The following is a 13153-nucleotide window of genomic DNA, read 5'->3' as shown; positions in this document are numbered from 1 at the left end:
GATCCTGGAGTCCCAGGATTGAGTCCCACATCGGGCTCCCTGCATGGAGCCTGCTTCTCTTTCTGCCTGTGTCTTTGCCTCTCTGTGTCTCTCTCATGAATAAATAAATAAAATCTTTAATAAAATAAACCTATTTGAAAATGCTAATAACAGCATTTCTATATTTGAAAGCTTAGGGAAAAAATGGATAATTTCCGGGGAAAATGTAACTTATGATGAGTAAGTCAGAAAAATAGAAAACTTAAAGATTAACCATTAACTATGTCAGTAGTTAAATTAGACCAAAAAATCTCCAGACCTAGATGATTTTACATTCGAGTTCTACCAGACCTTCAAGGGTCTTATCAGTTATCTTTTACACAAATTGTTCCAGAGAATAGAAAAATGAAGTGCTTCACAAGTCATTTTCTGAGGCTGCTTTTTTTTTTTTTTGGATAACAAAACCAGAGTTTGTGTATTTTTCAATAAATATTCGTTCTTATTAACGTCCAACCTAATAAAATCATTGCTCTGAAAACCCTCTGTAAACTGTAGGGTGGCTGGCAAGTCTTTGATGGCTGCATTAAATAGCCTTTAGGAGCATTGAGCAGGAAGCAATTAACTGATAGAAAAGAGGGACAGGGGGATGTCTGGGTGGCTCAGTGGTTGAGCATCTGCCTTCGGCTCAGGGCATGATCCCATGGTCCTAGGATGGAGTCCCACATCACGCTCCCTGCATGGAGCCTGCTTCTCCCTCTGGCTCTGGCTCTGGCTCTCTCTCTCAGTGTCTCTCATGAATAAATAAATAAATAATTTTTTAAAAAGAGAGAATGGAGGGTCAGGTAACATTGGAGTTGAAACCTGAATGTTTTATAGGTGTATAAGGCAAAGAACTGAGGAAACGTAAGGGAAACAGCATGAGCAAAGATGAGCAAGAGGATGGCATGCGTAGAAACAAGGTGGGGGCTGATAGACATGTATGTGTATTAGGGTCATAGCTCTCCTTCTGTACCAAGGCAGAGGTAGAGAAGACTGCGTCCTGAGCCATGACATATGGTCATTCTTTGATTTACCTGAGCTTTCTGAGCAAGGTATGGCCTAGAGTCCCTAAGCCATGGGCGTGGACACACACTAATAGTACTGTTGAACTATTGCTTAATACACTTGTGCCACCAAGATTGTGCTCATTTCTTGGAGAGAAACACAAAAGACTCCACATTTTTTTTTAAAGATTCTATGTTTAAGTAATGTCTACACCCGACGTGGGGTTCGAACTCACAACCCCAAGATCAAGAGTCACAGGCAGTACCCACTGAGCCAGAGTGGCAACCACATGACCTGCAACTACTCAAAGTAACAACCTTGCTTGAGTTTCCTTTTTCTTGTGTGTTACGTGGGGAGAATAAAATTCACCAACCCCAGAGGATTGTTGTGAATGAGACAAACTTAGAGGGGTGTCACAACAAGGAACTGGTTTCCACCACATCCTCATGTTAGCAAAAGCTAGTTACCTCGTAACAGAATGTTCCAAACTACTAGAACCTAAGTCAGGAAACTTAACACAGCCTTCTGGAATCCTGGAGAAGCGTGAATGAGAGAAGGTACAGTGCAATTTCAGGACTGTAGAAGGAAGTAGGTTATGAATTCTCATTATCCAGTGGGATACTGGGGAATAATAGTTCAAAATATGCTTTGGGGTAAGAATATGCCTTACCGGATTCCCAAAGATGGTACATAGTGTTCCAGTTAAGAGTCTGGCCAGAGGCAGCAGCCGTGGCAGCCCAGCAGTTTAGCGCTGCCTTCCGCCCAGAGCGTGACCCTGGAGACCCTGGATCGAGTCCCACGTAGGGCTCCCTGCATGGGCCCTGCTTCTCCCTCTGCATGTGTCTCTGCCTCTCTCTTTCGGTGTCATTCATGAATAAATAAATAAAATCTTTTTTTAAAAAGGGAAATTACTGGGATCTAGCAGAGTCTTTTCAATATAACTACCTTCCAATTACTAGATCTTAAAATAGTAACAGTAATTTCTTAACATCATCAAGTGTCTCATCAATGTGGAAATAGCCCCAAAATATTTTAGGTGGTTTTTTAAGGGGGGGGGAGACTCAAGATCCAAACTAGGTTTTTATATAGTGTTTGAGATGTTTTTAAGTCTCTAAATTTGTAAGTTGCCCTATCATCTTTTCAGTTTACTTGGTGAAAAATACTAGGTTTGTACTTGCATAATTTCCCTTAGTTTGGATTTTGCTTATTGCATCTCCATAGCTCTGTTTAACTTAGTCTACTTTGTATTTCTTTCTTTTTTTTTTTTTATTTGAGAGAGAAAGTACAAGCACAGGGTGCAGGTGAGGGAGGGAGAAACAGACACCCTGCTGAGCAGTGAGCCCAACTCAGAGCTTGATCCCAGGATCCTGAGATCATGACCTGAGCTGAAGGCAGATACTTATTTAACTGACTGAGCCACCCAGGTGCCCCTACTTTATATTTATTATAAATTATTAGATCTAAAGCAGGAGTTGGCAGACCACAGCCCAAGGGCCAAATATAGGTCTCTACACATTTTGTAAATAAAGTTTTATTGGAGAACACCATGTCTGTTCATTTACTTTTTGTCTATGGCTGGAGCAGCTTGCACACAGCTTGCAGAACCCGGCTAGACAAAAAGGACCCAGTTCACTAACCATGGGAGATCTGTGTACTGATCACTGATGGCTACTTCTGATAGCACAGGTGCAGACATAGAAGTAGGCAGTGGTGGTTATACCTTCCCCTATTTTTACAAGGCTCTTCCCTTCCTGCTGAAATAAGTAACACTAGGAGATTTAAAGGGCCAGTGGTCCCCCCCACCCCCTTATTTTTCACTTTTCCCCTTTGGTGTGTCAGACTTTAAAGTTTAGGGCATTCCAAAACACCTGCATATATGGGGAAAATTGAAAAGTGGTTATGTATGCCCAGGGAAAGGCTCAGAAAACACCTGAGAAAACATAAATTTATGCCTCAGTGGATCTCTAGCACAGAGACAGCCTACAATAGTCAAAGAAATCAGTATGGGAAAGGAGAAGAAAATAATGATTTTTCAGAGTTAGCTATCTCTGAAATAGATCTAAATGGCAGATCTACTACACAAAGATTTTATTTATTTTAAGAGAGCATGTATGCGGTGGTGGGCGGGTGGTGGCAGAAGGGGAAAGAGAATCTTAAGCAGGCCCCATGCTCAATGTAGAGCTCTGCGGAGCCCAATGCAGGCCTCAATCCCATGACCCTGAGGTCATGACCTGAGCCAAAATCAACAGTCCAATGCCTAACCAACTTTAGGCATTGAGCCACTTGGGCACCCCTAGACAGAGACTTAAAACAATGGTCTTAAACGTGCTTAAAGAGCTAAAGGAAGATGTGGAGAAAGCCAAGAAAACAATGTGAACAAAATGGAAATACCAGTAAAGGAATAGAAAATCTAAAAGGAAACCAAAAAGAATCCTGGAGCTGAAAAATACAATAACTGAAATGAAAAATACACTAGAGGGTTGCCAAGGCAGATTTCAATGACAGAAGCAAAAAGTGCAGGGACTCTTGGGCTGCCTCAGAGGAACATGTGACTCTTGATCTCTCGGGGGTTGTGAGTTCGAGGCCCATGTTGGGTGTAGAGATTACCAAAAGTAAACTAATTTTTTTTTAAAAAAGGAAGTCAAGATAGGAAAATGGAAAAATTGTTTTAAAAGATTTTATTTATTCATGAGAGAGAGAGGCAGAGACAGGCAGAGGGAAAAGCAGGCTCCTCACGGGGAGCCCAATGTGAGACTCAGTTCCGGAACTGGGATCACACCCTGACTGAAAGGCAGACACTCAACTGCTGAGCCACCCAGGCATCCCAGGAAAATAGAAATTAATGAGGATGAGGAACAATCTTGAAAGAACGAGGATTGAAGAAAAGGTACTACTAAGGAACCAGTGGGTCTCTGTGGAGCAGACTAATAGGAATCGTGGAAGCACACTGCTGGTGGGGGTGTGAAATGGGACAGCTGCTGTGCAGAACAGTCAGTTCCTCAGAAAGATAAAAATACCATGTGATCAAGCAGTTCCAGTTCTGGGTTATCCAAAGAATTGAAAGCAGAGTCTCAAAGAGGTATTTATACACTCAAGTTCATAGCAACATGATTCACACCAGCTAAAACAGAAGCAGGGGCACCCAGCTGGCTGTTGGTAGAGCGTGCAACTCTAGATCTGGAGGGTGTGAGTTTGAGCCCCCTGTTGAGTAGAGATTACTTAGTTTTAAAAAAAAGTAGAAACAACCCAGATGTCCATCACTAGATGAATCCATACATAACATAGAATATCATTCAACCTTTAAAAGGAAGGAAATTCTTCAATTTGCTCCAACATGGATGAACCTTGAGGACAGACATTGTGCTAAATGAAATAAGTGATCACAGAAGGATAAAGCCTGTATGATTCTACTTACCAAGATGCCGAGTGTGGTCAAAATCATAGACAGTATAGCGGTGGTTGCCAGGAGCTGGAGGAGGGAGGAATGGGGAGATACTGTTTAATAGGTATGGAGTTTCACTTTTATTTCTTTAGTTTTTTAAGATTTTAATTATTTATTCAAGAGCGACACAAAGAGGCAGAGACACAAAGGGAGAAGCAGGCTGCTTGCGGGGAGCCTGAAGCAGGACTCAATCCTAGGACCCTGGAATCAGTCCCTGAGCCGAAAGCAGACGCTCAACCGCTGAGCCACCCAGGTGTCCCAGGTTTCACTTTTATAAGGCAAAAATGGGATAGATAGTAGTGGTGGTTGCACAACAGTATATTTAGTACCCCTGAACTGTACTTAAAAATGTTAAATTTTATGTTATATGTATTTTACCACAATGGAAAAATAGCAGAGGGCATAAAGCCTATTGGAAATAACAGTATAAGCAAGTCAGGCCACAGACGAGGAGAAAATATTTGTAGCACATGAGTTGCAAAGCACCAGTATCCAGTAGTTCTACATGTTTCTGTCCATCATAGAGAAATTCTCACACATAGACAAACTTATTAGCTCTCAGGGAGGTGGGGAGATAAGCTGGAATTAATTTAAATGATTGTACTGTGTATACATGTTTAGATATAAAAAGCGATGTTGACTGTTTATTAAATATAAATAAGGATGTCTAAAATGATCTGTTCAGAGTGCATCTTAAATATTTAACCCTGCTAATGTCTATCATATTCTGTGATTTCTTCTATGTTTGAAATGTTTTATCATTAACTTTTAAAAGAAGGGGCATCTGGATGACTCAGTGATTGAGCGTCTGCCTTTGGCTCAGATCGTGATCCTGGGGTCCTGGGATCAAGTCCCACATCAGGCTCCTTGCAGCGAGCTTGCTTTTCCCTCTGCCTGTGTCTCTGTCCCTCTCTCTGTATCTCATGAATAAATAAATAAAATCTTAAAAAAAAAAAAACTTTTAAAAGAAAAATAAGATGGGCTCTTTGGCTATAGATTGTTTGGTGGTGCCATTGCTGTGCTAATAGGGGTAGACAGCTGTGTTTGGCTGGTAGATTAGGTCCACAGTCACTGGTCCTTAGTCATACACAGCCAGCAACTGCTCAGGTAAGTCATTTCAGTCTTCTGTTGGGAACTGTGATTGTTCTTCCAGGAGGCAGAAACAATTGGCAAAGCATTGTCAGGTCCAGGTTCTCAGAGTAAAGACCAAACATCTGAAAAAATGAGGGCATTTCATTACCTACTCCATTGTTGTTGCCTGTGAAAGCACAGTGCCTCTGACATTTCCTCCTATCTCACCAGGAGTCTGCAAACTGGGAGTGCCTGAGCATTGTCTCGGGTTTAAAAAAATTTCCCTGGGCATGTGGGTGGCTTAGTCGGTGAAGTATCTGATTCTTGGTTTCTGCTCAGGTTATGATCTTAGGGTCATGAAATGGAGCCCCTGGTTGGGCCCTTCACTCAGCTTACAGTCTGCCTGGGATTCTCTCTCTCCCCCTCCGCCCTTCCTCCCACTTGCATTCATGAGCAGGCTCTCTCGCTCTCTCGCTCTCTCGCTCTCTCTCTCCCCCCCACTTCCCCCTTTAAAATAAATTTTTAAAAAAAGAAAAAAGGGACGCTCAACAGTTGAGCGTCTGCCTTTGTCTCAGGTCATGATCCTGGGGTCCTGGGATCAATTCCCGCATTGGGCTCTCTGCATGGAGCCTGCTTTCCCTCCCTCTTTCTATGTCTCTGCCTCTGTGTGTCTGTCATGAATAAATAAATAAAATCTTTTTTAAAAATAATAAAAGAATTTCCTTTTCTGGCTTCAGACTGTGCTATCATCCATCTGTCTCAGGATTTGCTTCTCATCTTGATCACTTTTAGGTGTTGAATGCCATACAACCAAATAGTCTATTCCTGTTTCTAAGGAAACATTTAAATATTTATACCTTATTTTCTTTCCCCTGCAGGAGTAGTGTTGACAGGGAGATCCATTTATGTGGAAGTGTAGTATCACTGAGTTACAGGATGGAACCCATTCTTTCCTTCTGCAGACTAGGAAAAGTTCACATAGCATCCTTATTTTTCTTGCAGAACTCATAATACTTTATATGCACCAGAAATGCTAGCCAAGATGGCAGAGCCTTTCACAAAGGCTCTGGATATGCTTGAAGTGGAGAAATCTGCAATTTTAGGTAAGAAATCTAATCTTTTTTCTTTTCTTGATGTTTACCTTACCTCTAATGGACTCAGCCTGCAGCATCAGTGAGCTTGGGTGGTCATCTCCTTCTCACCTGGCACGACCTCGACCACCTGTTTTTGTATGGAGTTCCAGCAGGGTCTCTAGGAACAAGTGCATTTACTTCATTATCTTAGCATACAGAGATCTTCAGAGGCAGTTTCTCCCCTCTGCCACCCACCTCCCCCCTGTGTTAACCCCTCCAGGTATCATCCTTCTTGGAGAGGAGTCAAAAGACTGCCTCCTAGTGGAGACTTGAAGGATAGATAGGAAGGACCTCATCAGGTTGGAGGCAAGAGATGTTGAGCATTCTGGGCAAACAGAATGGCAGGTCCAAGATCCTGAGGCATGCAGGAATAGAGAGGAATGACTCACGGCTGGAACACAAGAGAGCAAGGCAGTAGTTAGAAGTTAGAACTAGAGACATCCGAGTTGTCTAAATTTGTGCCCATCTCTGAAGCTTTCTGCTGGCTCACTGTCACAGGACCCACAGTATCTCTTTAAAAGCACCCGGTGCTTTATTGAGAGATCATCTTGAGCTGTTATCGTGTGTTTTGGTACAGGTCCCATTGGGAGAAACTCAAGCAAAAAGTTGGAGTGCCCAGGTCTACTCTGAAGTCCTGGGCACTTAAATAGCTTACCACTTTCCCCACCAAAACCATGTTGTAGCAGTCACCTCGAGGGGAGCTCTTGGCACCTCCTTCTGGTGGAATATTAGGCCAGCTGCTTTGCATTTACAGCATTTCTCACCCTCACTCCCCAACCATATCTGCCTGCCATAGGGTGTTGGCAGGTTAAGAGCCTTGACAACAGGATAGCATGTTCCTGACCCATCTTTCTCTTAGGCTTACCTCAACCTCTCTTGGAACTGAATGACTCTCCTGTCTACAAAACAGTCTTGGAAAGAATGCAGCGTTTCTTCTGCACCCTCTATGAAAACTGGTAAGGAACCGATGCTATTTCTATTCTTTTGTATAGGAATGCCATGAATAGGACTTCTGATGTAGAATTCTAGTGTACAGGAAAGATGAGGCAAAAATTTGACAGGAAACCATGATTCTAGTGTCACACCAAAATGAATTGGCTGGCTTTTTTATCTTTGCTTTTTTATAATTGTCATACATGTCTTGGTCCAAGCCATGACTTGAGATCTTACACCTAACTTGTCTGTTCCCAGTGCATAAAATGCTGAGACCACAGTATAAGATACCGTGGGTGGGGCTGCATTTTATCAGAATCCTCACCATCCTAGCCAGACTTTGTCTTTGGGTCCTGGTTGTAGGATGGGGAGGTAACTGCCCTCCCATAGCCCACCACACCCCAGGCATTGTCACTCCCCAGTGCTCTGTTCAACCAAGCCAGCTCCCCTCCCCCCCAAAAAAAGAGAGAGACTCTTCATTATAAATCCATACTACTTAGGAAGTAATGAAGGCTACTATTGATCTGTGTTTAACAAGATACTGAATCTATCAAGTTCCCTTAAATGGGTGAGGGGTGTTTTGCTGATTAAGCCGAAGTTCTCTTATGAACCAAATACAACTGGTTTTCTAGCTGAGAAATCTTAGTGTAGACTAGAAATTCCTGGGGTATTCGGGGCTTGCAGGAACAAATGTGGGATTTGTCACTGGCCGTGATTCTCCCTTCCAGCTTCCATATCCTAGGGAAGGCAGGTCCTTCAATGCAGCAGGACTTCTATACCGTGGAGCACCTTGCTACTCAGCTCCTCAGCTCGGCCTTTGTCAACCTGAACAATATTCCTGACTACCGACTCAGACCCATGCTTCATATCCTTTCCAAAGTCCCTAGATAACCCAAAGGGCCAGAAGATGGAAGACAGGAGTCGCTCTCGGGCACCAGAGGAGACAGAGCTGAGCAGTGTGAAATGGATGGAATCATTTATCTAAGTGTGTGATAAACTACATTAAACGGACAAGAAGATTGGCATAAACAGCAGGAAAAGCAGGAAGGCAGCCCCGGGGGGTTCTTGAAAGCGTTCTCCTTAGAGCTAAATCTTGATTGCCCCACTTCTTGGAAATATGAAAGATAAAGCTTTTTTTTTTTTTTTTAATCTCTTTTCTACATCCTGTCGGGTGCTTCCCCATACTTTATTCTCATTTGGACTTTTTTTTTTTTTTTTTTTTTAATGTTTTTGAAAGTATCTTTCTTCCCTGAAGTTATAAGGAGAATAATAAAGAGGAGTTGGTTACGAAAGTGTCCCTCCTCTTTTTTTTTTTTCCTGGCAAATAAGTGCCTCTAATGTGCAGCCTGATATCCATTCCTCAGCAGCGTGGGGTCTGTGGAAAAGAGCTTGAAGATTTTTGCCTATTGACACAGAATGTCCTTGGCATCTTGCCGTTCCTTTGGGGGTTGACTGTGCCGAAGGGCGTCACCTGCTGCCTGGCAGGAGAGGGGTGCATTAGAATGAGAGGGGTATGTGCTCGTGTGCTAAAACTTCTTAACCCGCTGCGCCATGGGTCTTTGTGAAGCCTCTGGTGCTCTTCTGTCCCCCGGAGCACTATGAAGCCCTGGTGTCTCCAATCCTTGGACCTCTTTTCACCTACCTCCACATGGTAAGAGATTGGTCAGAGAGGGTAGCAAAGATGACCCCTAGGTTGGCCTCTCACAAGTCTTGCAAGGTAGTTCCCAGAAGTGTTATCTCCTGGCCCTGTCCAGATGGCCATGCAGCGGTGCCACCCCAGCAGGCTCTGGGTTGAGCAGCCCCTGAGAACTAGACTGCTTCAGTTGCCTGTGAAGATTTGCAGGCTCCAGTTCTGTTCTCAGCCTCCTGTTAAGGAGGAGAGGTGGTCAGGAGAGTGCTTCCCCTGGGTCTGTTGCTCTGACTGTGAGATTAAAGCAGGAGGATCAGCTGGGTGAAGAATGAGGGTCTAGCGAGATCTGGGAATTCTACAGTATTGTTGATTTTTTTTCCAAGCATAGAATACCCTGTCCTCGTCATGGGCATGGGAGAGGTTATAGGAACCACATCTGATTGTTTAACCTTGTGGGGTCTCCCAAGGCTCTGTTGTTGAGACCTGGAATCCTCCTCAGCTGATTTTAATCATGAAGTGGACTATCTACTATCTATTCCAACGACCTCCCCGCTGTTAGCATTTATTTCCCTTTTGTTTTCCCAGAGGCTTTCCCAGAAATGGCAAGTCATCAATCAGAGGAGCCTGCTATGGTAAGGAGCATCTCTTCTCTTGGTGGAAGCGTTCCCATTCAGGACTAGAAAGTAGTGGGTTATAGTCGTTCTCAGCCTAGATGGTAGATTGCTTGTCTGTGACTGTTAAGCATACTCTGGTCAAGCCTTTATAAGGGATGCCTTAGGAGGATGCTGAGACATCCTTACTGACTTTGGATTTTGATCTAGTACCTCTAGCCAACTGGATATAGTCAAGTAATAATGTCTGCCTCAGTGGATCACTGCTGTCCTGTTCTCAACATTTGTGTGGAATGTAGACCAAAGGAAGCCAGGAGAAGGAAGTGAGCACAGAGAGTCTGGTTAGGGTCACTGTGTTCCTTGTCCTTCGCTCTTTTGCACTGCCATTGGAACTTGGCCCTGTGTTTTTCTAAAGTGGAGAAGATGACACTGCAGATGAAAACCCAGAGTCTCAAGAGATGTTAGAGGAACAACTGGTGAGGATGTTAACCCGAGAAGTCATGGACCTAATCAGTAAGTGGCATGTGGGAAGGAGGGGTAATAAAGACTTTTTCTGGAAACAGAACTGGTCACTTGCCCAACCCCATTAAGACATGTTGACAGCAATACTGACAGATCAATTAAGAAATAATTAAATCAACTTAAGGACATTCTGTGAATTGCAAACTATATTGTAAGATCAGAATATGAGGGAATGGTCTAAAAATAGCAGGAGAAATTTGGATTGGTGGTAGGAGTAACATCCTAATTTTGTCAAAACAGGGAAAGTTTTTAAAACTTGGACGTGAAGGTGGCTAATTTTCTTTTTTCTTGTTTGGTCATTTTATTTGATTGAGATCCATAGTAGACCAAGGATGTATCAGCCATCCCCTCTTGGTCACTTACTCTGAGAGAAGTCTATGATTTCCCTCTAGTTAATTGTATGAACTTAAACAGGGACCAGAGCAATCTGGTTAAACACCTCTGTTTCTGCTGGTGAAGGTGATTTTGTGCCTGGACAGTGCTCTACTTTCCCCCATCTTCAGCTGCCCGGAAGACCATTTGGGATTTATTAGCCAAAGGTGGCTGTTGTCTGGTGGCAATAAGCCCAGTAACCCCACTTTCTTGCTTTAGCGGTGTGCTGTGTTTCAAAGAAAAGTGCTGACCATGGTACTGCTCCCCCTACAGATGGAGATGGTAAGTGAGCCCTTGTGTGACCCTCCGGAGGTCTGCCCTAAGACTCCTAAATATTGTCCCTCTGTAGCCTGGTCAGTTTCACGTAGAAACCATTTCTGTAGCAGTCTGGGGTGGGTGAGATGTGCACCTAGCTTCTCTCTTGCTGTATTCCTCCAGCACAGTTCCATCTGAGCCTTCGCACTTCTACCGGTATAATTTTTCTCCCAGCTATATCCATGGCCTGTTCCCTTGCCTCATTCACATGTTACCTCTGAAAGGTCTTCTATGGCCAACTTAGAAAAACTGGTAACCCCAGCCACTCTGGATTCTTCTTTTGCTCTGTTTTTCTTCATAGCACTTGTCATTGCCTGACATTGTTTTATTTCATTTGCTCATTTGTTACCTGTCTTCCTCCCTAAGATGTCAGCTTCCATCAGGGAAGGGACTTTGTCCTATTCCTATTAACATCCCCAGTAACTAGGTCAGTGCCTGCTACAGTGGGGTCTTCAAATACTTCAGCCACAAAAGATCCTTAGTGTTTGTAGCTTTTTAAGTAACTATTCAGAGAATCTCATTTCTCACTATTTTTCAAATGTACAGCCAGAGGCATCTCTAGACCTGCCATGGGCAGGAGCTTCTACACCCTTTCAGGCTGCTGGTTGGCTGTCCCAGGACTATTCATCTACCAGTCAGCCCAGAGTACTTAGCTTTCCCCTACCCAGTGGGCTGCCATCAGAATAGGATACTCTTCTCTGTTCTGACAGGATGGAGCTTAACATTCTGCTCTCTGCTTTCAGATGACGAGATGATGGCCACAGAGGTAACCCCCTCAACCATGGCGGAGCTCACAGACCTGGGCAAATGTCTAATGAAGCATGAGGTGGGTGGAAGGGGCAGCTGAGGTTTTTCTGCTTTCCTGGTATGGCGCCAGCATCCACTTTTCTGAATCTCTGATACTGTCATAGAATTCTTTGGGATAATGCTGCTTTATATGGGTTAAAACTTCCTGGTTCCTAAAGCCCCCAGAAAAGAGTGGGAAAGGTCAAGGTGTCTTCCATGCCAGCCTGGGCAAAGGCTTTCAGAAAAACATACGGGCACATTGTGGTATTCAGCACCACCCCAGCCCCCCAGGCCTAAGCTTGGTCTCCTTACACATAGGTTTTCTCTTCTGTGTGGATTGTTTTTTCTTCTTTTTGACTGCCTGATGTACAGAGAGAAGAAATAAGCTTGTCTTTAGTAGCTTTTTTATCATGTTGCTATTTATCTATGAAAACACTATCCCCTCATGCATAGGCCTACAAAGAAAATTGTGTTCATTTTCTCATTGTAATCCTTCATCCTTTCCCACTAGGATGTTTGTACGGCGCTATTAATTACAGCCTTCAATTCCCTTGCCTGGAAGGATACTCTGTCTTGCCAGAGGACGACCACCCAGCTCTGCTGGCCTCTGCTCAAACAAGTATGGTTATTCACCCCTTCTTCTCCTCACCCCTTATGTAAGCCTGGGTTCATGAGGACTGACTGAATCAGTTGGAAGAATCAGGTTGCTGGGGCTTTCAGAGGGTACCCCTTTGGCCCTGAGCACAGCTGTGTCCCCAGGTGCTGTCAGGGACACTGCTCGCAGATGCTGTTACGTGGCTTTTCACCAGTGTGCTGAAGGGCTTACAGACGCACGGGCAACACGATGGCTGCATGGCTTCCTTGGTCCACCTGGCCTTCCAGATATACGAGGCACTGGTGAGTCAGACAGCATGGAGGCAGGGTTGGCTGCAGCTTCATCCCCAGGGGCCTGCTCCCAGGCAGTTGGGCCATAATGAAAGTAGGAAGCTGCCAGGTTGCTAGTGTGGCCTGAAGAGATGAGTGTGGTGGGAGATGGGAAAGGTGGCAGGCCCCAGCCTGCACCAGTGAGTGGTTTTATATATCTCCACTCCATAGCGTCCTAGGTACCTGGAGATAAGAGCTGTGATGGAGCAGATCCCTGACATACAGAAGGACTCTCTAGACCAGTTTGATTGCAAGCTGTTGAACCCCACTCTACAGAAAGTGGCTGACAAGCGCCGGAAGGACCAATTCAAACGCCTCATTGCTGGCTGCATCGGGGTAGGTCACATACCTTCCCTTGTGCTCCCAGCCAGCTTGACCCACCCTGTGGTCT

The 13153-nt window shown here is 44.2% G+C and overlaps 1 protein-coding gene across 2 annotated transcripts in view; it reads left to right on the top strand.

The window, feature by feature from the left end:
• XPO5 (exportin 5) overlaps positions 1–13153 on the top strand; it is a 50495-nt gene that overhangs the window by 34226 nt on the left and 3116 nt on the right. For both annotated transcript variants that reach the window (XM_025990965.2, XM_025990964.2), the window contains 11 exons: positions 6539–6639; positions 7529–7625; positions 8331–8467; positions 9156–9253; positions 9818–9864; positions 10259–10356; positions 10957–11019; positions 11796–11878; positions 12350–12457; positions 12598–12735; positions 12934–13098. In XM_025990965.2, the coding sequence (XP_025846750.1) occupies positions 6539–6639; positions 7529–7625; positions 8331–8467; positions 9156–9253; positions 9818–9864; positions 10259–10356; positions 10957–11019; positions 11796–11878; positions 12350–12457; positions 12598–12735; positions 12934–13098 (1135 nt within the window). The remainder of the gene's footprint in view (positions 1–6538; positions 6640–7528; positions 7626–8330; positions 8468–9155; positions 9254–9817; positions 9865–10258; positions 10357–10956; positions 11020–11795; positions 11879–12349; positions 12458–12597; positions 12736–12933; positions 13099–13153) is intronic.

This window comes from Vulpes vulpes, chromosome 1 (assembly GCF_048418805.1).
Source record: "Vulpes vulpes isolate BD-2025 chromosome 1, VulVul3, whole genome shotgun sequence".
Taxonomy (NCBI): domain Eukaryota; kingdom Metazoa; phylum Chordata; class Mammalia; order Carnivora; family Canidae; genus Vulpes; species Vulpes vulpes.
This window is presented reverse-complemented; position numbering and strand designations above follow the sequence as displayed.